Source organism: Bombina bombina, chromosome 1 (genome assembly GCF_027579735.1).
Source record: "Bombina bombina isolate aBomBom1 chromosome 1, aBomBom1.pri, whole genome shotgun sequence".
Taxonomy (NCBI): domain Eukaryota; kingdom Metazoa; phylum Chordata; class Amphibia; order Anura; family Bombinatoridae; genus Bombina; species Bombina bombina.
The window spans coordinates 1485795237-1485816334 of NC_069499.1; the positions used below are offsets into that span (position 1 = coordinate 1485795237).

The window sequence follows — 21098 nt, forward strand, 5'->3', positions numbered from 1 at the left end:
ATATGTATATGAGCTTAAAACCACCCAAAATAAATTGGCAAAAAAACCACACCAGATATATTGTCTCAATTCCATTCTTATAATTGTCGATTATACAACATTAATACATCTGAGTCTCTGGGAGTATTGGAATCTGATTGGAGAGACTATATATCACAATTTTTTTCTTCATGATTCAGATAGAGCATGCAATTTTAAGCAACTTTCTAATTTACTCCTATTATCAATTTTTCTTCGTTCTCTTGCTATCTTTATTTGAAAAAGAAGGAATCTAAGCTGAGAAGCCAGCACATTTTTGGTTCAGTACCATGGACAGCACTTGTTTATTGGTGCTGTCCAATCAGCAAGGACAACCCAGTTTGTTCACCAAAAATGGGCCGGCATCTAAACTTACATTCTAGCTTTTTAAATAAACATACCAAGCGAATGAAGAAAATGTGATAATAGGAGTAAATTAGAAAGTTGCTTAAAATTGCATCCTCTTTCTGAATAACGAAAGAAAAAAATTTGGGGTCAGTGCCCCTTTAACCAGGGTAAAAGCCTCATCCCTGACTGCTTTACTAATAAATATTTCCAAACATGAGGAGATCCTTTAACCGTATCTTCATACACTTTTCAATAGTATTTCTGCAGAAAGACCTTTTCTACCCACAATGCTAGAGGTCCATAAAACAGTTATATCAAAGCCAGGTAAAACTCCAGATCATCCTGTGAAATTTTGCCTGATCTCTCTTCGAAATGTTAATGTCCATATGGGTACATACTGTTCACTTGCAAATAGACCCGTTGATATTTATATTGAATCAGCCTGTTAAAGGGATAGTCTAGTCAAAATCAAACTTTCATGATTCAGATAGAGCATGCAATTTTAAGCAACTTTCTATTTTACTCCTAATATCATTTTTTCTTCGTTCTCTTGGTATCTTTATTTGAATGTAAGCTTAGGAACCGGCCCATTTTTTATTTAGCACCTGGGTAGCGCTTGCTGATTGTTGGCTACATTTAGACACCAATCAGAAAGCGCTACCCAGGTGCTGAACCAAAAATGGGATACTAAGAGAACGTAGAAAATTTGATAAAAGTAGAAAATTAGAAAGTTGTTTAAAATTGCATGCTCTATCTGAATCATGAAAGTTTAATTTTGACTAGACAAAAGTACATTTGTTATATATATATGTTATCTTGTAAATGTAATTTGTTTTACATAGGAAAAACGACTAGATTATTGAAAACTAGAATATATAAACATATTTATAATATTTTATATTTATAATATAAAAAAGGGATTTAAAAAACATCCAGTAGCCCTTCACTTTAAGGAGAAACATGGAAAAGATCCTAGTAGCTTATAGGGATTAGAAAATTAAACATCCACTGGAAAGGATCTGACAGGGAGAATTAATTATCAAAATTAGAAATTAAATGGATTTTTGAGCTTAATACAATGATACCGTTTGGATTAAATGCAGATTTTACGCATCTGATATACTTCATAGTGAAGGGTGTTTTGTTTCTGTGTGAGGACTTTGGCTAGCATATATTGTATCAATCTATTGCCATCCTGCTAACAAACTAAGGCCTAGATTTGGAGTTTGGCGGTAGAAGGGCTGTTAACGCTCCGCGGGTTTTTTTCTGGCCGCACCATAAATTTAACTCTGGTATCGAGAGTTCAAACAAATGCTGCGTTAGGCTCCAAAAAAGGAGCGTAGAGCATTTGTACCGCAAATGCAACTCTCGATACCAGAGTTGCTTACGGACGCGGCCAGCCTCAAAAACGTGCTCGTGCACGATTCTCCCATAGGAAACAATGGAACTGTTTGAGCTGAAAAAAAACCTAACACCTGCAAAAAAGCAGCGTTCAGCTCCTAACGCAGCCCCATTGTTTCCTATGGGGAAACACTTCCTACGTCTGCACCTAACACTCTAACATGTACCCCGAGTCTAAACACCCCTACCCTTACACGTATTAACCCCTAATCTGCCGTCCCCGCTATCGCTGACCCCTGCATTTTTTTTTTAAACCCTAATCTGCCGCTCCGTAAACCGCCGCAACCTACGTTATCCCTATGTACCCCTAATCTGCTGCCCCTAACACCGCCGACCCCTATGTTATATTTATTAACCCCTAATCTGCCCCCCACAACGTCGCCGACACCTGCCTACACTTATTAACCCCTAATCTGCCGAGCGGACCTGAGCGCTACTATAATAAAGTTATTAACCCCTAATCCGCCTCACTAACCCTAAACTTCAATTATTAACCCCTAATCTGACGACCGGAGCTCACCGCTATTCTAATAAATGTATTAACCCCTAAAGCTAAGTCTAACCCTAACACTAACACCCCCCTAACTTAAATATAATTTACATCTAACGAAATAAATTAACTCTTATTAAATAAATGATTCCTATTTAAAGCTAAATACTTACCTGTAAAATAAACCCTAATATAGCTACAATATAACGAATAATTACATTGTAGCTATTTTAGGATTAATATTTATTTTACAGGCAACTTTGTAATTATTTTAACCAGGTACAATAGCTATTAAATAGTTAAGAACTATTTAATAGTTACCTAGTTAAAATAATAACAAATTTACCTGTAAAATAAATCCTAACCTAAGATATAATTAAACCTAACACTACCCTATCAATAAAATAATTAAATAAACTACCTACAATTACCTACAATTAACCTAACACTACACTATCAATAAATTAATTAAACACAATTCCTACAAATAAATACAATTAAATAAACTAGCTAAAGTACAAAAAATAAAAAAGAACTAAGTTACAAAAAATAAAAAAATATTTACAAACATAAGAAAAATATTACAACAATTTTAAACTAATTACACCTACTCTAAGCCCCCTAATAAAATAACAAAGACCCCCAAAATAAAAAATTCCCACCCTATTCTAAATAAAAAAAGTTACAAGCTCTTTTACCTTACCAGCCCTGAACAGGGCCCTTTGCGGGGCATGCCCCAAGAATTTCAGCTCTTTTGCCTGTAAAAGAATAAATACAATACCCCCCCCCCAACATTACAACCCACCACCCACATACCCCTAATCTAACCCAAACCCCCCTTAAATAAACCTAACACTAAGCCCCTGAAGATCTTCCTACCTTGTCTTCACCATCCAGGTTCACCGATCCGTCCTGAAGAGCTCCTCCGATGTCCTGATCCAAGCCCAAGCGGGGGGCTGAAGAGGTCCATGATCCGGTCAAAGTCTTCATCCAAGCGGGGCAGAAGAGGATCTTCCATCCGATTGAAGTCATCATCCAGGCGGCATCTTCTATGGTCTTCCATCCGGAGCGAAGCGGCAGGATCCTGAAGACCTCCAGCGCGGAACATCCATCCGGACCGACGACTGAACGACGAATGACTGTTCCTTTAAGGGACGTCATCCAAGATGGCGTCCCTCGAATTCTCATTGGCTGATAGGATTCTATCAGCCAATCGGAATTAAGGTAGGAATTTTCTGATTGGCTGATGGAATCAGCCAATCAGAATCTAGTTCAATCCGATTGGCTGATCCAATCAGCCAATCAGATTGAGCTCGCATTCTATTGGCTGTTCCGATCAGCCAATAGAATGCGAGCTCAATCTGATTGGCTGATTGGATCAGCCAATCGGATTGAACTTGATTCTGATTGGCTGATTCCATCAGCCAATCAGAAAATTCCTACCTTAATTCCGATTGGCTGATAGAATCCTATCAGCCAATCGGAATTCGAGGGACGCCATCTTGGATGACGTCCCTTAAAGGAACTGTCATTAGTCGGGAGACAACGGAAGAAGAGGATGGATCCGCGTCGCCTGCTTCAAGATGGACCCGCTCCGCACCGGATGGAAGAAGATCGAAGATGCCGCTTGGAGAAGATGTTTGCCGGTCCGGATGTCCTCTTCTTGCCGGATAGGAGGAAGACTTTGGAGCCTCTTCTGGACCTCTTCAGCACCGGATGATGGATCGCCAACCCCCGCTTGGGTTGGATGAAGATGTTGGAGCCAGGACGGATCGGTGATACCTGGATGGTGAAGACAAGGTAGGAAGATCTTCAGGGGCTTAGTGTTAGGTTTATTTAAGGGGGGTTTGGGTTAGATTAGGGGTATGTGGGTGGTGGGTTGTAATGTTGGGGGGGGGGTATTGTATTTATTCTTTTACAGGCAAAAGAGCTGAAATTCTTGGGGCATGCCCCGCAAAGGGCCCTGTTCAGGGCTGGTAAGGTAAAAGAGCTTGTAACTTTTTTAATTTAGAATAGGGTAGGGAATTTTTTATTTTGGGGGTCTTTGTTATTTTATTAGGGGGCTTAGAGTAGGTGTAATTAGTTTAAAATTGTTGTAATATTTTTCTTATGTTTGTAAATATTTTTTTATTTTTTGTAACTTAGTTCTTTTTTATTTTTTGTACTTTAGCTAGTTTATTTAATTGTATTTATTTGTAGGAATTGTGTTTAATTAATTTATTGATAGTGTAGTGTTAGGTTAATTGTAGGTAATTGTAGGTAGTTTATTTAATTATTTTATTGATAGGGTAGTGTTAGGTTTAATTATATCTTAGGTTAGGATTTATTTTACAGGTAATTTTGTAATTATTTTAACTAGGTAGCTATTAAATAGTTATTAACTATTTAATAGCTATTGTACCTGGTTAAAATAATTACAAAGTTACCTGTAAAATAAATATTAATCCTAAAATAGCTATAATATAATTATAATTTATATTGTAGCTATATTAGGGTTTATTTTACAGGTAAGTATTTAGCTTTAAATAGGAATCATTTATTTAATAAGAGTTAATTTATTTCGTTAGATGTAAATTATATTTAAGTTAGGGGGGTGTTAGTGTTAGGGTTAGACTTAGCTTTAGGGGTTAATACATTTATTAGAATAGCGGTGAGCTCCGCTCGGCAGATTAGGGGTTAATAATTGAAGTTAGGTGTCGGCGATGTTAGGGAGGGCAGATTAGGGGTTAATACTATTTATGATAGGGTTAGTGAGGCGGATTAGGGGTTAATAACTTTATTATAGTAGCGCTCAGGTCCGCTCGGCAGATTAGGGGTTAATAAGTGTAGGCAGGTGTCGGCGACGTTGAGGGGGGCAGATTAGGGGTTAATAAATATAATATAGGGGTCGGCGGTGTTAGGGGTAGCAGATTAGGGGTACATAGGGATAACGTAGGTGGCGGCGCTTTGCGGTCGGAAGATTAGGGGTTAATTATTTTAAGTAGCTGGCGGCGACGTTGTGGGGGGCAGGTTAGGGGTTAATAAATGTAATACAGGGGTCGGCGGGGTTAGGGGCAGCAGATTAGGGGTACATAAGTATAACGTAGGTGGCGGTCGGCAGATTAGGGGTTAAAAATTTTAATCGAGTGTCAGCGATGTGGGGGGAGCTCGGTTTAGGGGTACATAGGTAGTTTATGGGTGTTAGTGTACTTTAGGGTACAGTAGTTAAGAGCTTTATGAACCGGCGTTAGCCAGAAAGCTCTTAACTCCTGCTATTTTCAGGCGGCTGGAGTTTTGTCGTTAGAGCTCTAACGCTCACTTCAGAAACGACTCTAAATACCAGCGTTAGAAAGATCCCATTGAAAACATAGGATACGCAAATGGCGTAGGGGGATCTGCGGTATGGAAAAGTCGCGGCTGAAAAGTGAGTGTTAGACCCTTTAATCAATGACTCCAAATACCAGCGGGCGGCCAAAACCAGCGTTAGGAGCCTCTAACGCTGGTTTTGACGGCTACTGCCGAACTCCAAATCTAGGCCTAAGTGTAACTTGTATATTGTAACATTTTTTCACTGCAGCCCCGAATGACTAAGCTATCCAGATGGCATTTTTATATATTTTATACTTTTTTAATAAATATTTGATTGGAAGCGGCTCCGGAATCATTAATTGAGGCTTTACCTGACGGCCAAAAAGTTCAGGTCTGCATTTAAAGTGGAGCTTAGGAATAGCTCCCATAAAGTGTGAGTAACATTTCAAATATCCGGTATATCTGAGTTGGTATAATACAATATCACACTATTGTTATGTTTTCCCTTCTTTGGAGATTCTGGAGATTGTGAAAAGGCATATGCACATTATAGCTGATCCTGACAGCTTTGTACTCAGGACTGCATTTACACCTGAGCTGACGATAGCTCAGGTATATGTGAGTAGCCATTTTTTGTATGCATCGTTTTTACTAAATTGTTTAAATAATATCATGCTATTTGCTTTTTTTCTCTTTTGAGGAATTGAGGATCATCTAAAGGTAGTCTATGGCAGCAATGGTTTGCAACATTATTTGTAGCTTTGTATTACAATGTTGCAAAACACTGCTACCATAGAGTACTAAAGACACGTGCACACTCCTGAGCTCTTACGAGCCTACCTAGTTTTAGTCTTCAATAAAAGATACCAAGAGAACAAAGCACATTTGATAACAGAAGTAAATTTGAAAGTTGTTTAAAATTGCATGGTCTATCTGAATCATGAAAGTTTAATTTTGACTTTGCTGTCCCTTTAATAAAAAACCTTATGTCTACAATATGTGTGCACTGCCTTTGTTGATATGCAGTGCTTTATTTTCATAATAGTTTACTATCACTTTACACTTTCATCTACCTATGTTATCTATAAATATACTGCATGTAAATATGAAAGAACTCAGATGTCTTCAATAAAGATTTTGTGAGATTTAAGAGGACATAAAACTCACTGAGAATGCAATTATGCTTAGTAAAACACTTAGCAATATACTTTCATTACTTGTGTCTCCTATTCTTAGCTTGTGGAAGTTCCAAATTCAATAAAAATTAAAAGTGCAAACTACAGACTTTTCACTGTTATATTCCGCAAAGCCATTGTTTGAGCAATTTAGTAACTAATTTGTATCTGTCTTCTGGCTCAGAGAAAATAAGAAAATCATATTTTTTAATTTTTCTTTTAAAGAGAAACCTAGATTACAGCTTCAGCCCTGTTCTAAAACACTTATTTGTTCAATATTTAAGCAACAAATATAATTTAAAAAAATGCATATTATTCTCTGGATAATCTTTGGTTTGAATACATCACTATGTTGAGCATGTTTTAGTGCTTATATCCCTTTAAAATTCACATTTGTACTTTTCAACAAATCAAATATTAATTTATTTGGTTACATTATTTTTCTAAAATGTCAATAAAATTAATTTCATATTATAAAGACCTTACAATTGCAGTGTATATGCAAATTACTTAGAGCCAGGTTACAAGTGGAGCATTATTTAACACTCTCTGCTAGAAGCTTTTTGAGCATGTCGGCTAGTGCTTGTATTAAAAGTTTAAAGTAAACAGTTATCGCTCATGCGCTAACCTGAATCGCATAAAAAGCAGAACTAATATTGCACATGATAACACCCTACTTGCGCACAATCCTGATCGCATATTCTCACGTGCACTAACCCGACATGAAAATATGAATGTTTCACATTCCAATGTTCTTTACATAGCAGAATATGTTCTATTTATTTATAAATACATATTTCTACATATATCTGATAGTATGTTGGTAAAATATATCTATATATTATATGTCTATATAAGTACACATATGTATTTATGGGTTTATATTAGGGATAGATCGATATATCGGAGCGGACTATTTTTAGGGCCGATATTTGGAATTTCTGAAATATCGGTATCGGCCAGGAACTTACTGATATTACTGATATGGAGCAAATGAAAAGAAATTTAGCTCTGTGTACTTAAAGGAAAATATGTAGTTTTAAGTGACACAAATCACACAAATCATCAATAGCACATATAAGCTGGGCATAGCATAGCATCTAATAATAAATAGCACTGATAACAGAGTCCAAGCCCAGGTGTTCCTGGGAGCTCAGTTACCAACTACCATACTCCCAATGGCAGGCCTGTAGATTGACTTGAATAGACAAATATATGATTTGTGAAATGGAAAATGGGATCTTCAAGTGGCACTTAAAGCTACATAGTTACCCTGAAGTACACAGAGCTAAATTACTTTTGATTTTACTCATAGGGGTCAGCAATACATAAAATAAATCTGCTTACTAATTGCTGTCACAAATATAACATTATTTGTTGCATTCTAGTAACATACATAGTAGATGCGGTTTAAAAAATACAGAAGTCCATCGAGTTCAAACTATACAAATATACAGTAAAATACTTACAAAAAGCTCCAGTTAAACTTAAATAATCCCACTAAAAGGTGACCAATTTAATACAAGCAATCATATCCATGAATTTTGTTTCTAGACAGAAATGTATCCAAACAATTTTTAAATGTATCTATGATATTAGCATTCACTACCTCCTTTGGTAATGCGTTCCACAATTTTATTGCTCTTACATTGCTCTGTTGCAGGAGATTAAATCTGATTTCCTCCAACCTTAAATTGTGACCTCTTGTCACATACAATTTTCTTGGAATAAACAGAGCTTCTGCCATCTCTGTATATGGGCCTTGAATATATTTATATAAAGTAATCATGTCATCTCTCAAGCGCCTTTTTTCTAAAGAAAACAGACCCAGTTTGGCTAGCCTCTACTCATAGCTTAAATTCTCCATTCCCCTTATTAGCTTTGTGGCCCTTCTCTGAACTTTTTCTAGTCCTGCAGTATCTTTTTTGTAATCGGTCCCCAGAACTGCACTCCATACTCAAGGTGAGGTCTTACCAGGGATTTATATAGTGACAGAATTATACTTTCCTTCCTTGAATCAATGCCTCTTTTAATAAATGCTAGTGTCTTATTAGCCTTTGAAGCCTCTGCCCTGCATTGTGCACCCATCTTTAGCGTGTTATCTATTACTACTCCCAAATCCCTTTCCTCCTCTGTTTGGCTAAGACTTGCCCCATTTAAATAATAAGTTGCCTGCTTATTTTTACTTCCAAAATGTAGAACCTTGCATTTTCCCATATTAAATCTCATTTTCCATTTATCTGCACATACTTCTAATTTTTGCAGATCCCTTTGTAACGAAAGTTCCTCCTGCTCTGACCTAATGACCTTACTTAACTTGGTATCATCTGCAAAAATAGAGATATCGCTATTTAATCCTTGCTCCAAGTCATTTATAAAAATATTAAAAATCGCAAGGCCCGGCACTGATCCCTGGGGGACTCCACTGATTACCTTTGTCCAATCTGAGTATGATCCATTCACTACTACTTGTTACTCCCTAGCATTTATCCAGTTATTTATCCATGAGCTAACATTTTCAGCAATCCCCAGTCCCTTAATTTTGTGCATTAATCTCTCATAAGGCACTGTATTAAAAAAACTCTTTGCTTAAATTTTACACATTTGCAAAATTTTTTACTAAAGCTTCTATATTTTAAATATTTTATTTTCCCCTTTCATGGGCATAGAAAAAAACATTAAAAGATTATAGTTCAGGCACATCAATTAAATGTCCACAACAACAAACCTTGAGTAGAAAGCTATGCAGTATAGGAGACTAGTATCAATATTCTCTAGCAGTGGATAACAATGCTCTGAACATTAGGTGGCGCTGTTACACATGTATAAAACTGCCCATAAGTGACATAATAAAGAAACTAACAGTTCACTCCTCAGTACCAGGGAAGGTATTTGCAATCCAATAAATATATGAGCATATTAAAAATTAAAGCAAATAAATAAATCTAGCACTGATATTCCAGCATGTCCTTTCTTTCCCTGTCAAGTGGCAGTATATATATATATATTTTTTATTTTATGTTTAACCCTTATCTGTAAAGTGTACCAAGTGAGCGTTTTGTTTAGTGAAGTGGCAGCAATATATGAAAAAAAACAGAAGCCGTTTAACAGCAGAATATGCTGAAATGTTATGCTTTCTGCCCTATAATGTTTTTCTACTTAAGTGGGAGTATTAAAGAAATTGTGAAATGTGTCTAGCTTTGCAGTAGTGACTTAAATTTATTTTATATCAGTGTGCAGTTTAAAAGGGATTTATGCCATTTTTCTATGTTCTGGGAAGCCATTTAATAAGTTAATTTTCAAGCACTTTATTTTTCCCAGTTGTTTACTTTTAATGTTTAAAATTTTAATAAGCATGTTCAGTTTATACCAGATTTGTGTAGAAATTGTGTTGATTTTTCGAAACTTTAAATGTACAGAATATCAGCCCCTGTTATCGGCCTGAAAAACGGTCAATAATAGGTATCGGTATTGGCCGTGAAAAAACTATATCTGTCTATCCCTAGTTTATATGTGCATATATGTCTGTAAATACATATATACACATACAAATACATAAATACATATGTACACATATATATATATATATATATATATATAGAGAGTATATATATATATATATATATATATATATATATATATATATATATATACATACATACATACCTATACATCTTTATACATGTATATCAATGTATTTCATTTCTTGAGACCTCATATCTTTAAACCCTTATAACTTTTTTGTGCAATATTATTTTGATAAATTTTTATTAGATGGTGTTATGAGTGTAACTGTACTTTTCAATGTATTTTTGATGTGTTTTGTGACCCTTTTTTGTTTTGTGAAACAGTTAACCAGAGCTCTGAGGACGCACTAATACCAACAAGCGCTAACTTAAATTGCGCACAAGCAATTATGCACCCGCTATTTCAAAACTTCATCAACCGACACTGTACTGTATCATATGAACATCTCTATGTAAAAAAAGAAGATACTTATCTCAAAATTTCCTAAGTATTCACACCCCACTGTAAAGAGACTTTAAGCAGCCTATCAGAATGCTAGTCCCAGGACTTGCAAGGGAGTGAGCATCTGGTATGTGCAGGGACAGTCATGTTATTTTCCTTTTCAGTTTAAAGGGACAGTAAACCTACTTAATAATGTTATATAATTCTGCACATAGTGCAGAATTATATACTATTATTTTAGAGCCAACTTTATACTTCAAAGTATTTCAAAGATTTTTTATCCCAAAGTAGAATTTTGTAGAACGCCGCTCCTGGCTCTACTGAGTGGGTCTATTATTTTTAGAAGCGCTTCATGGCATGCTGTCTATTCACAGCCGGCCCGATCTCGCCATTAAACTCAATGTAGCTCGCTCCCGCTCTGGTCTGGTAGCGGGAGTGAGCTACATTGAGTTAAATGGCACGATTGGGCCGGCTGTGACTAGACAGCGTGCAGCGATGCGCTTCTGAAAATAATAGACCCGCTCAGCAGAGCCAGGAGCAGCGTTCTACAAAATTCTACTTTGGGATAAAAAAATCTTTGAAATACTTTGAAGTATAAAGTTGGCGCTAAAATAATGGCATATAATTCTGCACTATGTGCAAAATTATATAACATTATTGTTTAGGTTTACTGCCCCTTTAAGGAAGTTTACTATGAAATCTCATGAGATTACAGCAAAGCAATTCATGACCTCAGCACCGCTGATGCTGATTGGCTATTTTTTTTTTTTGTTTGTTTTTTTCAACTTGCAGCTGGACAGCAGCTGAAGTAAAACTGTTCATAAAGCACTTACTCTGGTGAGCTAAAGAATGTTCAGGTGATGTTTTCATGTCAGCTTTTTACAGTTAGGCTGCATCACTTTCAAGTGATTTAGCATATGAGTAATATGTCCCTTTAAGTGGCAAGATGGCTCAAATAAGTGGAACAAATTCAAACTAAATAACATTCTTTCTGTTTTTCATATTTGTTCTGATTAAATAGTCCCCTGATTATATGGAATTCACTGTATTAGCCAATTAGCATTAATAGGAATTAAACAGCTGACATATTCAATTTAAACAGCATTTACTCAGGCAAAATTGTATTTTTTTAAGTTTAGATGCTACTGAACAGTATACCATTAATAACATTTTTGTACATACTATATAAATATATATTGATGACTTTTAACATTCCTAACCCTATATTTTGTACGGTAACTCAAATAGTGGCATTAAAATATAGTGTGAATGTGTTTTGACTGATATGCTCACTATATTTAAGAACTATACAATAGATGGATGTATACAAAGATACAGGAGACAAATGGATGAGCAGACAAACATGCAGGTACAGCAGCTACACAGACTTTAGATATAAACATCAGATGCACGAACATATGGACAAACATAAACAGATATGCAGATTTTGACAGACAGATACATTACAAGTGTATTCCTGTCCATGGTATTGATGAGTCACATCAGGTAACATGACCCTCCGGGCCTGACTGTATTACCCTTCTGTGTCCAGTAGGTGTCACTACCGACGGCCCCTCCTTCCAGGCACTGTCAGTGACCAGCCCCTGGTGGTCTGTAGCTGCTTGGGGACCTGTAGCAGTGTCAGTGCCGTGTGTGCATGGCAATTCATCGGATAAGAACCGAGTCGGCCTAGAAGGTTACTACGGCAACGGAGCCCTAGCAACCGTTTCGGGCCTAGAGCTGCAGCATCCTTAGAACTGAGTGGTATCCCTGCAAGGTGCGGCAATTGTGTGCATTATATACTGGTACTGTACATTTTGTGCGGATCTGCAGCTTGTGACTATAGTGTTTATGTGTGGTAAGTGAGCCGCAGTGTGTGTGTCAAGCAAACCGTACTGCATTGCTTATATGTGTGCAATGTCATCCTATATATGTAACTGGCATGTGTAATGGAATCGAACCTGCCTTATTTAAATGTTTACATATGTATGCAGTTAGGTTATAAATATACTGTGTTATAATGTATTGTGTATACGTCTATGTAAATATGCTCAGACAAATTACAAAAGTGTGCATGCCATGTATTCCCTATAAGGTATTGTACATCAGAGTGCTGCTGGTAAATGTAATGTGCATATGTGTATTCCACATGTAGAGAATTACCAGTGTATTCAAGTATATAGTTTGTCCTTATATGTTGTTTAATACTTTACATTACTCACTGTCAGGGATTTAGACCACCACTGGCAGAGATATATTTTGCCTCTCATGACAAGTTAAACTTCAAGAGTTATCTTTTTTGGAAAAATATTAGATTGTGGTTGACTATTACTTGTGTGATTGCAAACCAGTGGTTGGACAATGCAGTCATTTGGTTTCCTTGCTTTTCTAATAATAGAGCGTAAAGCGGTTTTGTACAAGTAAACTGTAAGGGGACATTATACCATAAAAATACAATTCTTGACGCTGTTAAAACATTTTTGGGGTAGATTACAATCCTTTAGAAATACTTATCAACTGATGTATTTACAAAAATAGTCATATAGAAAATCATTAGATATTTTTTTTCTAAAGGATTGGAAATTCCCATCTCTCTATTCCAGTCTTTTAACTTCTCTGGATGTTTTCAAATTAGAGGCAATTCCAGTTAGTTAGAAATGTGGGTCTTTCATGTAACCTTGGAAAGAACCAGGAGGTTGTAAGGTGAATAATATAGTTTATTACAAGTGCACAGGGAGATGCTATAACAAGTTTGTTACAGAATCTGAGGAAAGGCATTCCTCACTCAGTATACATAATACAATTTGCGTCATATACACTTATAAGTTACAAACCAATAAACATTAGCAGATATCTATCATCTTATGCCTGATCAACACGTGATCAGTTCATGATGTTCCTTCTTAGCATGACCGGAAACTTAACATACCATATTTGTTTTTTGTTCAGCTGACATGTTGTGGCTAACTAAGGCGAGGATGTTTGTTTCCACCATTTACAGTTATAAGAGAAGTACTAATTGAATTTTACTCAGATAACTATCCTATAAAGCTATGTGGACCTGCTACACATTTAATGCACACAAAATGAACTAATTCATCACCATTCACACACACAAGACAATACACTTTGGTTAGTAATGTTAATTAGATGTATCTGCAGTGAGTGTGTCTTTGCATAGTAATATCCATCAGTCCCCCATTTTTGTCCTCTGAAAATACCTTTTGAATCTGGACTACAAAGCAATTGAGCAACTTTATTAGACAGCAGTATCCTTCCTGAGTGCAGGTTCAGGTGATTAGCAATGTCACAGGTGGTCAGTTCACAGCAGAGTTCTCACAGTTGATACAGGAACCTTTCAATGGCTTGACGTGCACACTCTGCAGAGTGTGCCTGAGGCTTAGGTGTAGAGAAGCTGTGGAGTTCAAGCAAGGACTAAAACAAAGGGGGTCTGTGTTAAACATGTGTGTGCCCCCTTTTCAGTCTGATAACAGGATTATCTCAGCACAAGATAGGGAGACATAGGTGTCACAAGAGTATATATTTGTAGGGGCAGGAGCTAAAGTCAAGCAAGCAAGCAAAGTAAAGTATGAAGAGTAATCACACGTAAGTAAGCACAGGGTACTCACATTTACGCAGAGCACACCAATGTGCTTGTAGACACAGGCTGGTTATCACAGCTAACCAGCTAGCTTTTCCTAGGCACTGGAACCAGAAGAATCGACAGTCCGTTGTTTGGTAGTGTAAAGCTCAAGGTGGAGAGTTCAGGCAACGGTATAGAATAAAAAGTGTTTATTATAAAAACAACACCAACGTATACTATAAAACAATTCCACTAAAATGAGCAATAAAAACATCAATCAATTATGCATAGCGTTTCTCTGCTCTAAGGCCGTTTCATCAGGCATAACAAAACTTTTAATATCGGTGGCTTAAATAGCCTAACACTACCAAACATTGTTAAAACCTCCCACTTTGTGGGAGTAGAAAAACGGACCAATCCCTGTCCTCCTAATGGTGGGTGTGTAAAAACACCTGTTTGTGTTCATTTACGTATATTCAATCAGGTATTCCATTTAAATTCACCTATGCGAAACACAGACAGTGCACACTATACATATAATATTTATTATAATCTATGAGCCTGTATTGGTACTAAACAAAATAAACACAATATGGAGTAGCGCTATATTGTAGCACTAAATGAATTGTGTATGAATGCTTACACTACAATGTGGCGTGACTGAATGTTGCGTGAGCCTATCATGAAGAATTATGTTATTTGTAGCACTATGTGAACAAATGTTGTTTTACTGCTCTCTGACGTCGCTAGCAGTAAGGTGCGATTTGTCAAAGGACCATAATGCGATCAGCACCTGGTCACAAAAGCTTTAACTCTAATGCCACAGGAGAAACATTCTATATTGGAGAGCATCTTACTTGTGGCTCCTCATTTGTTATTTATATTCTTACTTGTAAATGTGGACTTCAATATTTGGGTCGCACAACCCGTAATATACGCACCAGATGGACTGAACACCTCCGTAATATCAGAAATAAATCACTCAAACATAGTGTATCCAGACACCATGTCCATGAACATAATGGGGACCCCTGTAGCTTTCCTATTACCCCATAAGAAAGTATCCCTGGTTTTAACCAATACAATAGATTTATAAAACTAAGACAAAGGGAAACTTTTTGGATCTATAAATTTGGTTCATTATTTCCACTTGGTCTTAATGAGGTCATTGATACTGCTGCTTTTTAATATGGTTATATTTGAAACCTAACTTAAAGTTTATGACTTTGATGTATTTCTAGTATTTTTATTATTTTGAATCATTTATGGTTTCATTTAGGTTGTTTTAGAACTCAATTCAATTAGTATTTATGATATGTACGTGTATATTTTTATATTGATATGTTATTTATATAATTTTTGTTCATATGTTGGCATGTCAATATGTGTGTTAAATACATTTAGTAGTTGTAAGTCCTCCAGTGTGGGAAGTTCTTAACATTGGTATCTTCAAGTGGTTTCCATAGGGATTTTTATTACAGTCAGATTATATATAGACTATAACTTTAGATTTGTACAGTATTTCACTTTAGCACTACTATACACGTCACGTTTGGGAAGAGTCCACTACATAACCTATCAACATCGTTATTTGTCACTTTTTAGGTACATATTACTCAGATGCACAATTGATCAGTAGATAGGTATGCTTATGTACACATATTGTGCAGTTTAACCAATGGGCTATTATTGGCCCAGCTGATCGCATTATGGTCCTTTGACAAATCGCACCTTACTGCTAGCGACGTCAGAGAGTAGTAAAACAACATTTGTTCACATAGTGCTACAAATAACGTAATTCTTCATGATAGGCTCAAGCAACATTCAGTCACGCCACATTGTAGTGTAAGTATTCATACACAATTCATTTAGTGCTACAATATAGTGCAACTCCATATTGTGTTTATTTTGTTTAGTACCAATACAGGCTCATAGATTATAATAAATATTATATGTATAGTTTGCACTGTCTGTGTTTTGCATAGGTGAATTTAAATGGAATACCTGATTAAATATATGTAAATGTACACGAACAAGTGTTTTTACACACCCACCATTAGGAGGACAGGGATTGGTCCGTTTTTCTACTCCCACAAAGTGGGAGGTTTTAACAATGTTTGGTAGTGTTAGGCTATTTAAGCCAGCGATATTAAAAGTTTTGTTATGCCTGATGAAACGGCCATAGAGCCGAGAAACGCGGTGCATAATTAATTGATGTTTTTATTGATCAATTTAGTGGAATTGTTTTATGGTATACTTTGGTGTTGTTTTTAGAATAAACACTTTTTTATTCGATACCGTTGCCTGAACTCTCTACCTTGAGCTTTACACTACCAAACAACGGACTGTCGATTCTTCTGGTTCCAGTGCCTAGGAACAGCTAGCTTGTTAGCTGTGATAACCAGCCCGTGTCTACAAGCACATTGGTGTGCTCTGTGTAAATGTGAGTACCCTGTGTTTACTTATGTGTGATTACTCTTCATGACTTACTGATACACACATGTTGGCGCCTCTCTGTTTTTTGGATTACTTTTTAGAGTTGTCAACCTGCAATATCATAGCTCATTTTTGGACTATCAAATGGACTTTTTACTTGGTTGTATATGTATAAGAACATTTTCTTGAATGATTTATATTTCATCTCTGTATGAACAGGGTTTTCTGAGAGTCCGTGTTTCATTCTATATTTTATTATAATATATATATATATATATTTTTTATTATTATCACTATCATGAAAGCGCCCCCTATTGATTGAGTATCACATTTTTTTCAAGCAAGCAAAGTAGGCAATTGTAGCTGGGAGTGAGTCACTTGGTGAGAGAAAAGCTGAGGCAGTAACAACAACCAAAAAAGTACACCTTTATTCATCAGCACCATTATTAATAGCTCCCAAACGAAGATGCCCATGAAGATAACGTGATCTTTTGCACTTGAGTTTTCGAGCTCTTGGAAACCAACTGTGCCTTTGTTACACATTGTCCTCACCAGACCTCTGCAGCAAGACTAAGCAGGTGTTTTCAGTTACTTAAAATCAGTCAGGATAGCAACATCTGTAAACTTAGGATATCTATCAGAGTTGATTTGTGTCTATAAATTTTGCAAGGTCATTAATGTTTTTGAGCAAGTCTCATAAACCCATAAAAATCTGAAAAGATACCACCTGCTTTTTCATCATCTATTATAAGTATATACACTGAGGCTATAGGTGGGATTAACCTTCTCCCATTTTACCTATGATCTGATTGTAGTCATTACATCTCCTAAATAACAGTTCCCATACTACCTTCAATATAAGTTAGCTGCTTGTTCTGCAAGGGTATAAGATACTTGTGCATATAACGTTCAAAACAAATTAGGGAGTATTTACTTGTATGATTTTACCCTTATTACCAGGAAAGTGAGCTTGAACCATTCCATTCAGAATTTATTTTACTGTTCAAGATACAACTTCTGGTTTTCTGCATTATTAGATAGCTCACATATAATTACACAGAAGAAATAAAAGCAATCACTTCCAATAGAGGGCGCTAATCAGAATAAAAATAAAGAGATAAATAAGATATCAATACAATCAATGACTCAATATAGATGTATAAAAGTATAAACAATTGTAAAAATATTCAATTGTAAAGATATTCACATTAGTAATGAGTGTTATTATTGATACATATATATGAGATTAGGTCGAGTGAAAAAAACGTCTGTATGAAGGAAATAAACTTTCCAATCTATGGGTAGACACCCACTTATTATAGATATGCAAACCTCATAGATTTATATAGTATAGTCCCAACACATATGATGTCTGAAGCATCCAAGAGTTATTTCAAACTTTTCTTCCAATTGGGGGATACCTCTGGAAATCCAAAAAGGTGCAACACTCTCTTTACACCTTAGTGACAGATAATCTAGTACAGAAATACAAAAACATAGAGAGGCGCATGTGTGTATCAGTAGTAAATGATGTAGGAAAATTGCAGATAAGCCCCTGTGCCAGGGTACTCACATTTCCCAGGAGCACTCAGACAGTGCTATTAGATGCAGGGTGGATAATTTTACAGCAACCCAGCTTACTGTTCTGTCGAGTGCAAACACTCCCAAGTGTGAATGCCCAGGAAAGCAGGATAACAGGAGCTCAGGAATCACAGGAACACATAGCTGCAGGGTTTCCAGCAGCTTATTACTTCCAGTGGAAGTGTTTGGTAAAGGATAAGCGAGGCAGGTTCCAGTTAAAAAGGTTCAACAACCAATTTATTAAAAACCATAAAAGCTATTTAAAAACAGGAACCAAAGATAGGTGGGGTATAGTAAAAGACCACCCTAAAAAATGCTACGCATTTCTGCAACCTGTTAATAGGTGTCGATCCGGTGGCGGACTGCAGAGATTGGATCCAAAGGTACAATGTAATGCCAGTTATTCTAACTGCATCGGCACCAAGAACCATCAAAAGTGCATAAATGGTATAATAAAAAGTGGTGTTTATTGTTTAAAACACATAAAAACAGACACGCGTTTCACAGTTAAACCCTTTCCTCAGGCTGCAGTCCGCCACCGGTTCAACACCAATTACCAGGTTCCGGAAAGGGGAGGCGATTTAAACAAAAAAACTGTACTACGCTATGTGGCGCCTTCTCCAATTTGTTTTATAGGATTCTTTCAAGTGAATGGCCATTAACACAAGAAGAGATGTCTACCAGTGACCTAGAGCTTTAAAGTTTTAGGGTTGTTTTGCAAAACCTTTGGGAATACATGTGATAATTCCCTATACTTGACTTGATGTTATTTTTACTTCAGTGATTTCACATAATATTATTATTGTTTTTGATGTTTTGTTTTTTTATTTGTATTCATTTATATTAATGTGCACCATTGTAATTTTTATATACAGTGCTGTATATAATTTTACTACAAAATATATGAAAAAAACTCTGTGCCTCACTAACACAAAAACAGTCCATACACTTGCAGCGTTGGAAAGATCTTCCATGTAAATGCGTATACATAAGCAAACAGAGTTCGTGGGTGGTGCGTGTAAGTTAGAAGCAAAGAAGATTATATCACTGCTGCCATAGCAAATATCCTTACCGGATCATCCTCACGGACCTACGATACACGGGCATTTCAAATACCTCTCCAAGTGCTTGTCTCGTCCGATGCTGTTTGCTAGGCGTCCTGGTGAGTACAATCGACTGCTCAGACGTTCCTATTCCCCGCCTCCGTTGGCGGACCGTCTCCCATAGACGGCTTCCTTCTGTCACTCACCCACAGCGAATCACCAATAGATCTCCGTACAATGCTCCTCCAACTGCTGCAGAGTATATGCACACACCTCCCCACAGCACCGAATCCAGGATAGGACTGGCGATAAATACATATGAAAAAAAGGGAGAATCCTGGATACATCCAAAAGTTAAAAGCTTCTTTATTGAGACATATTAAAAAAAAATGGAGCAGGCACACACGAAACATAGCAGCCAGGTGTGGCACTGATGGCTTACGCGTTTCGGCTGATAGCCGTAATCATAGCCTGATCAGCCGAAACGCGTAAGCCATCAGTGCCACACCTGGCTGCTATGTTTCTTGTGTGCCTGTTCCATTTTTTTTTAATATGTCTCAATAAAGAAGCTTTTAACTTTTGGACGTATCCAGGATTCTCCCTTTTTTTCATATGTATCATTTTACTACAGCACAAAAATTATCACTAGGTGTATACACGCCCATTACATTTTATTTATATAGGCGCACCTATTAGACTCCTCATTTAGGAGTTTGTTAGATACAGAAACTGTTTTGGCTCATCTAATAAAATGTATTGTACTGTATTGCAGCACCGCATGTGTAGCAGCTCTACCAGTAAATACAACTACTTCAGTGTGTGAGTGAGCATCTTAATTATTTTAACAAAAGAACAGACAGCAAGCTTAGTATTCAGGATAAGGATCATCTAAAGGACGCTACAAATTTAATTACACAACCTTAAAATCCGTTTACTGCAAACTGCGTATCTTGCACACAAATAAACCTTCTCTGAAAAATTACTCAAGACAACTATATACAAAACAGAATCAAAACATTACATGGTTTGGCTAAACATAAACCTTTCACAAACACAATTTACTCAACCAGGATGAGCATCAAATACAACACCCATTATAAAAACTTAAAGTGAATGTCAATTTTACAGCTATTGACTACCGCAATGCATTTATAAATAGTGCATTAATGTAGTCGCTAACCTATTTTTTTTAATTATCACTCTTGCTATTTAAATAAATACGCCTAGATTTAGAGTTTTGCGTTAGAAGGGGTGCGTTAGCTACGCGTGTTTTTTTTCCCCTGCACCTTTTAAACAACGCTGGTATTTAGAGTTCTCAGAAGAGCTGCGTTAGGCTCCAAAAAGGGAGCGTACAGGCATATTTACCGCCACTGCAACTCTCAATACCAGCATTGCTTACGGACGCGGCCAGCTTCAAAAACGTGCTCGTGCACGATTCCCCCATAGGAAACAATGGGGCAGTTTGAGCTTGAAAAAAACCTAACACCTGCAAATAAGCAGCGTTCAGCTCCTAACGCAGCCCCATTGTTTCTTATGGGGAAACACTTCCTAAGTCTGCACCTAACACCCTAACATGAACCCCGAGTCTAAACACCCCTAACCTTACACTTATTAACCCCTAATCTGCCGCCCCCGCTATCGCTGACCCCTGCATATTATTTATAACCCCTAATCTGCCGCTTCGTACACCGCCGCAACCTACGTTATCCCTATGTACTCCTAATCTGCTGCCCCTAACACCGCCGACCCCTATATTATATTTATTA

The 21098-nt window shown here is 36.7% G+C and overlaps 1 protein-coding gene across 2 annotated transcripts in view; it reads left to right on the forward strand.

Annotated features, from left to right (window-relative positions):
• The first annotated feature begins 12320 nt into the window (after positions 1-12320).
• Positions 12321-21098, forward strand: part of ABCA5 (ATP binding cassette subfamily A member 5) — a 477891-nt gene continuing 469113 nt past the window's right edge. Inside the window, exon 1 of one of the 2 annotated variants that reach the window (XM_053707235.1) lies at positions 12321-12466. Coding sequence is in view for 1 of the 2 variants with exons in the window: in XM_053707226.1 (XP_053563201.1) it covers positions 12541-12547 (7 nt within the window). In the remaining variant the exon portion in view is untranslated. Of the gene's footprint in view, positions 12548-21098 lie in introns of both variants that reach the window. The other variant, XM_053707226.1, reaches the window with a different exon arrangement.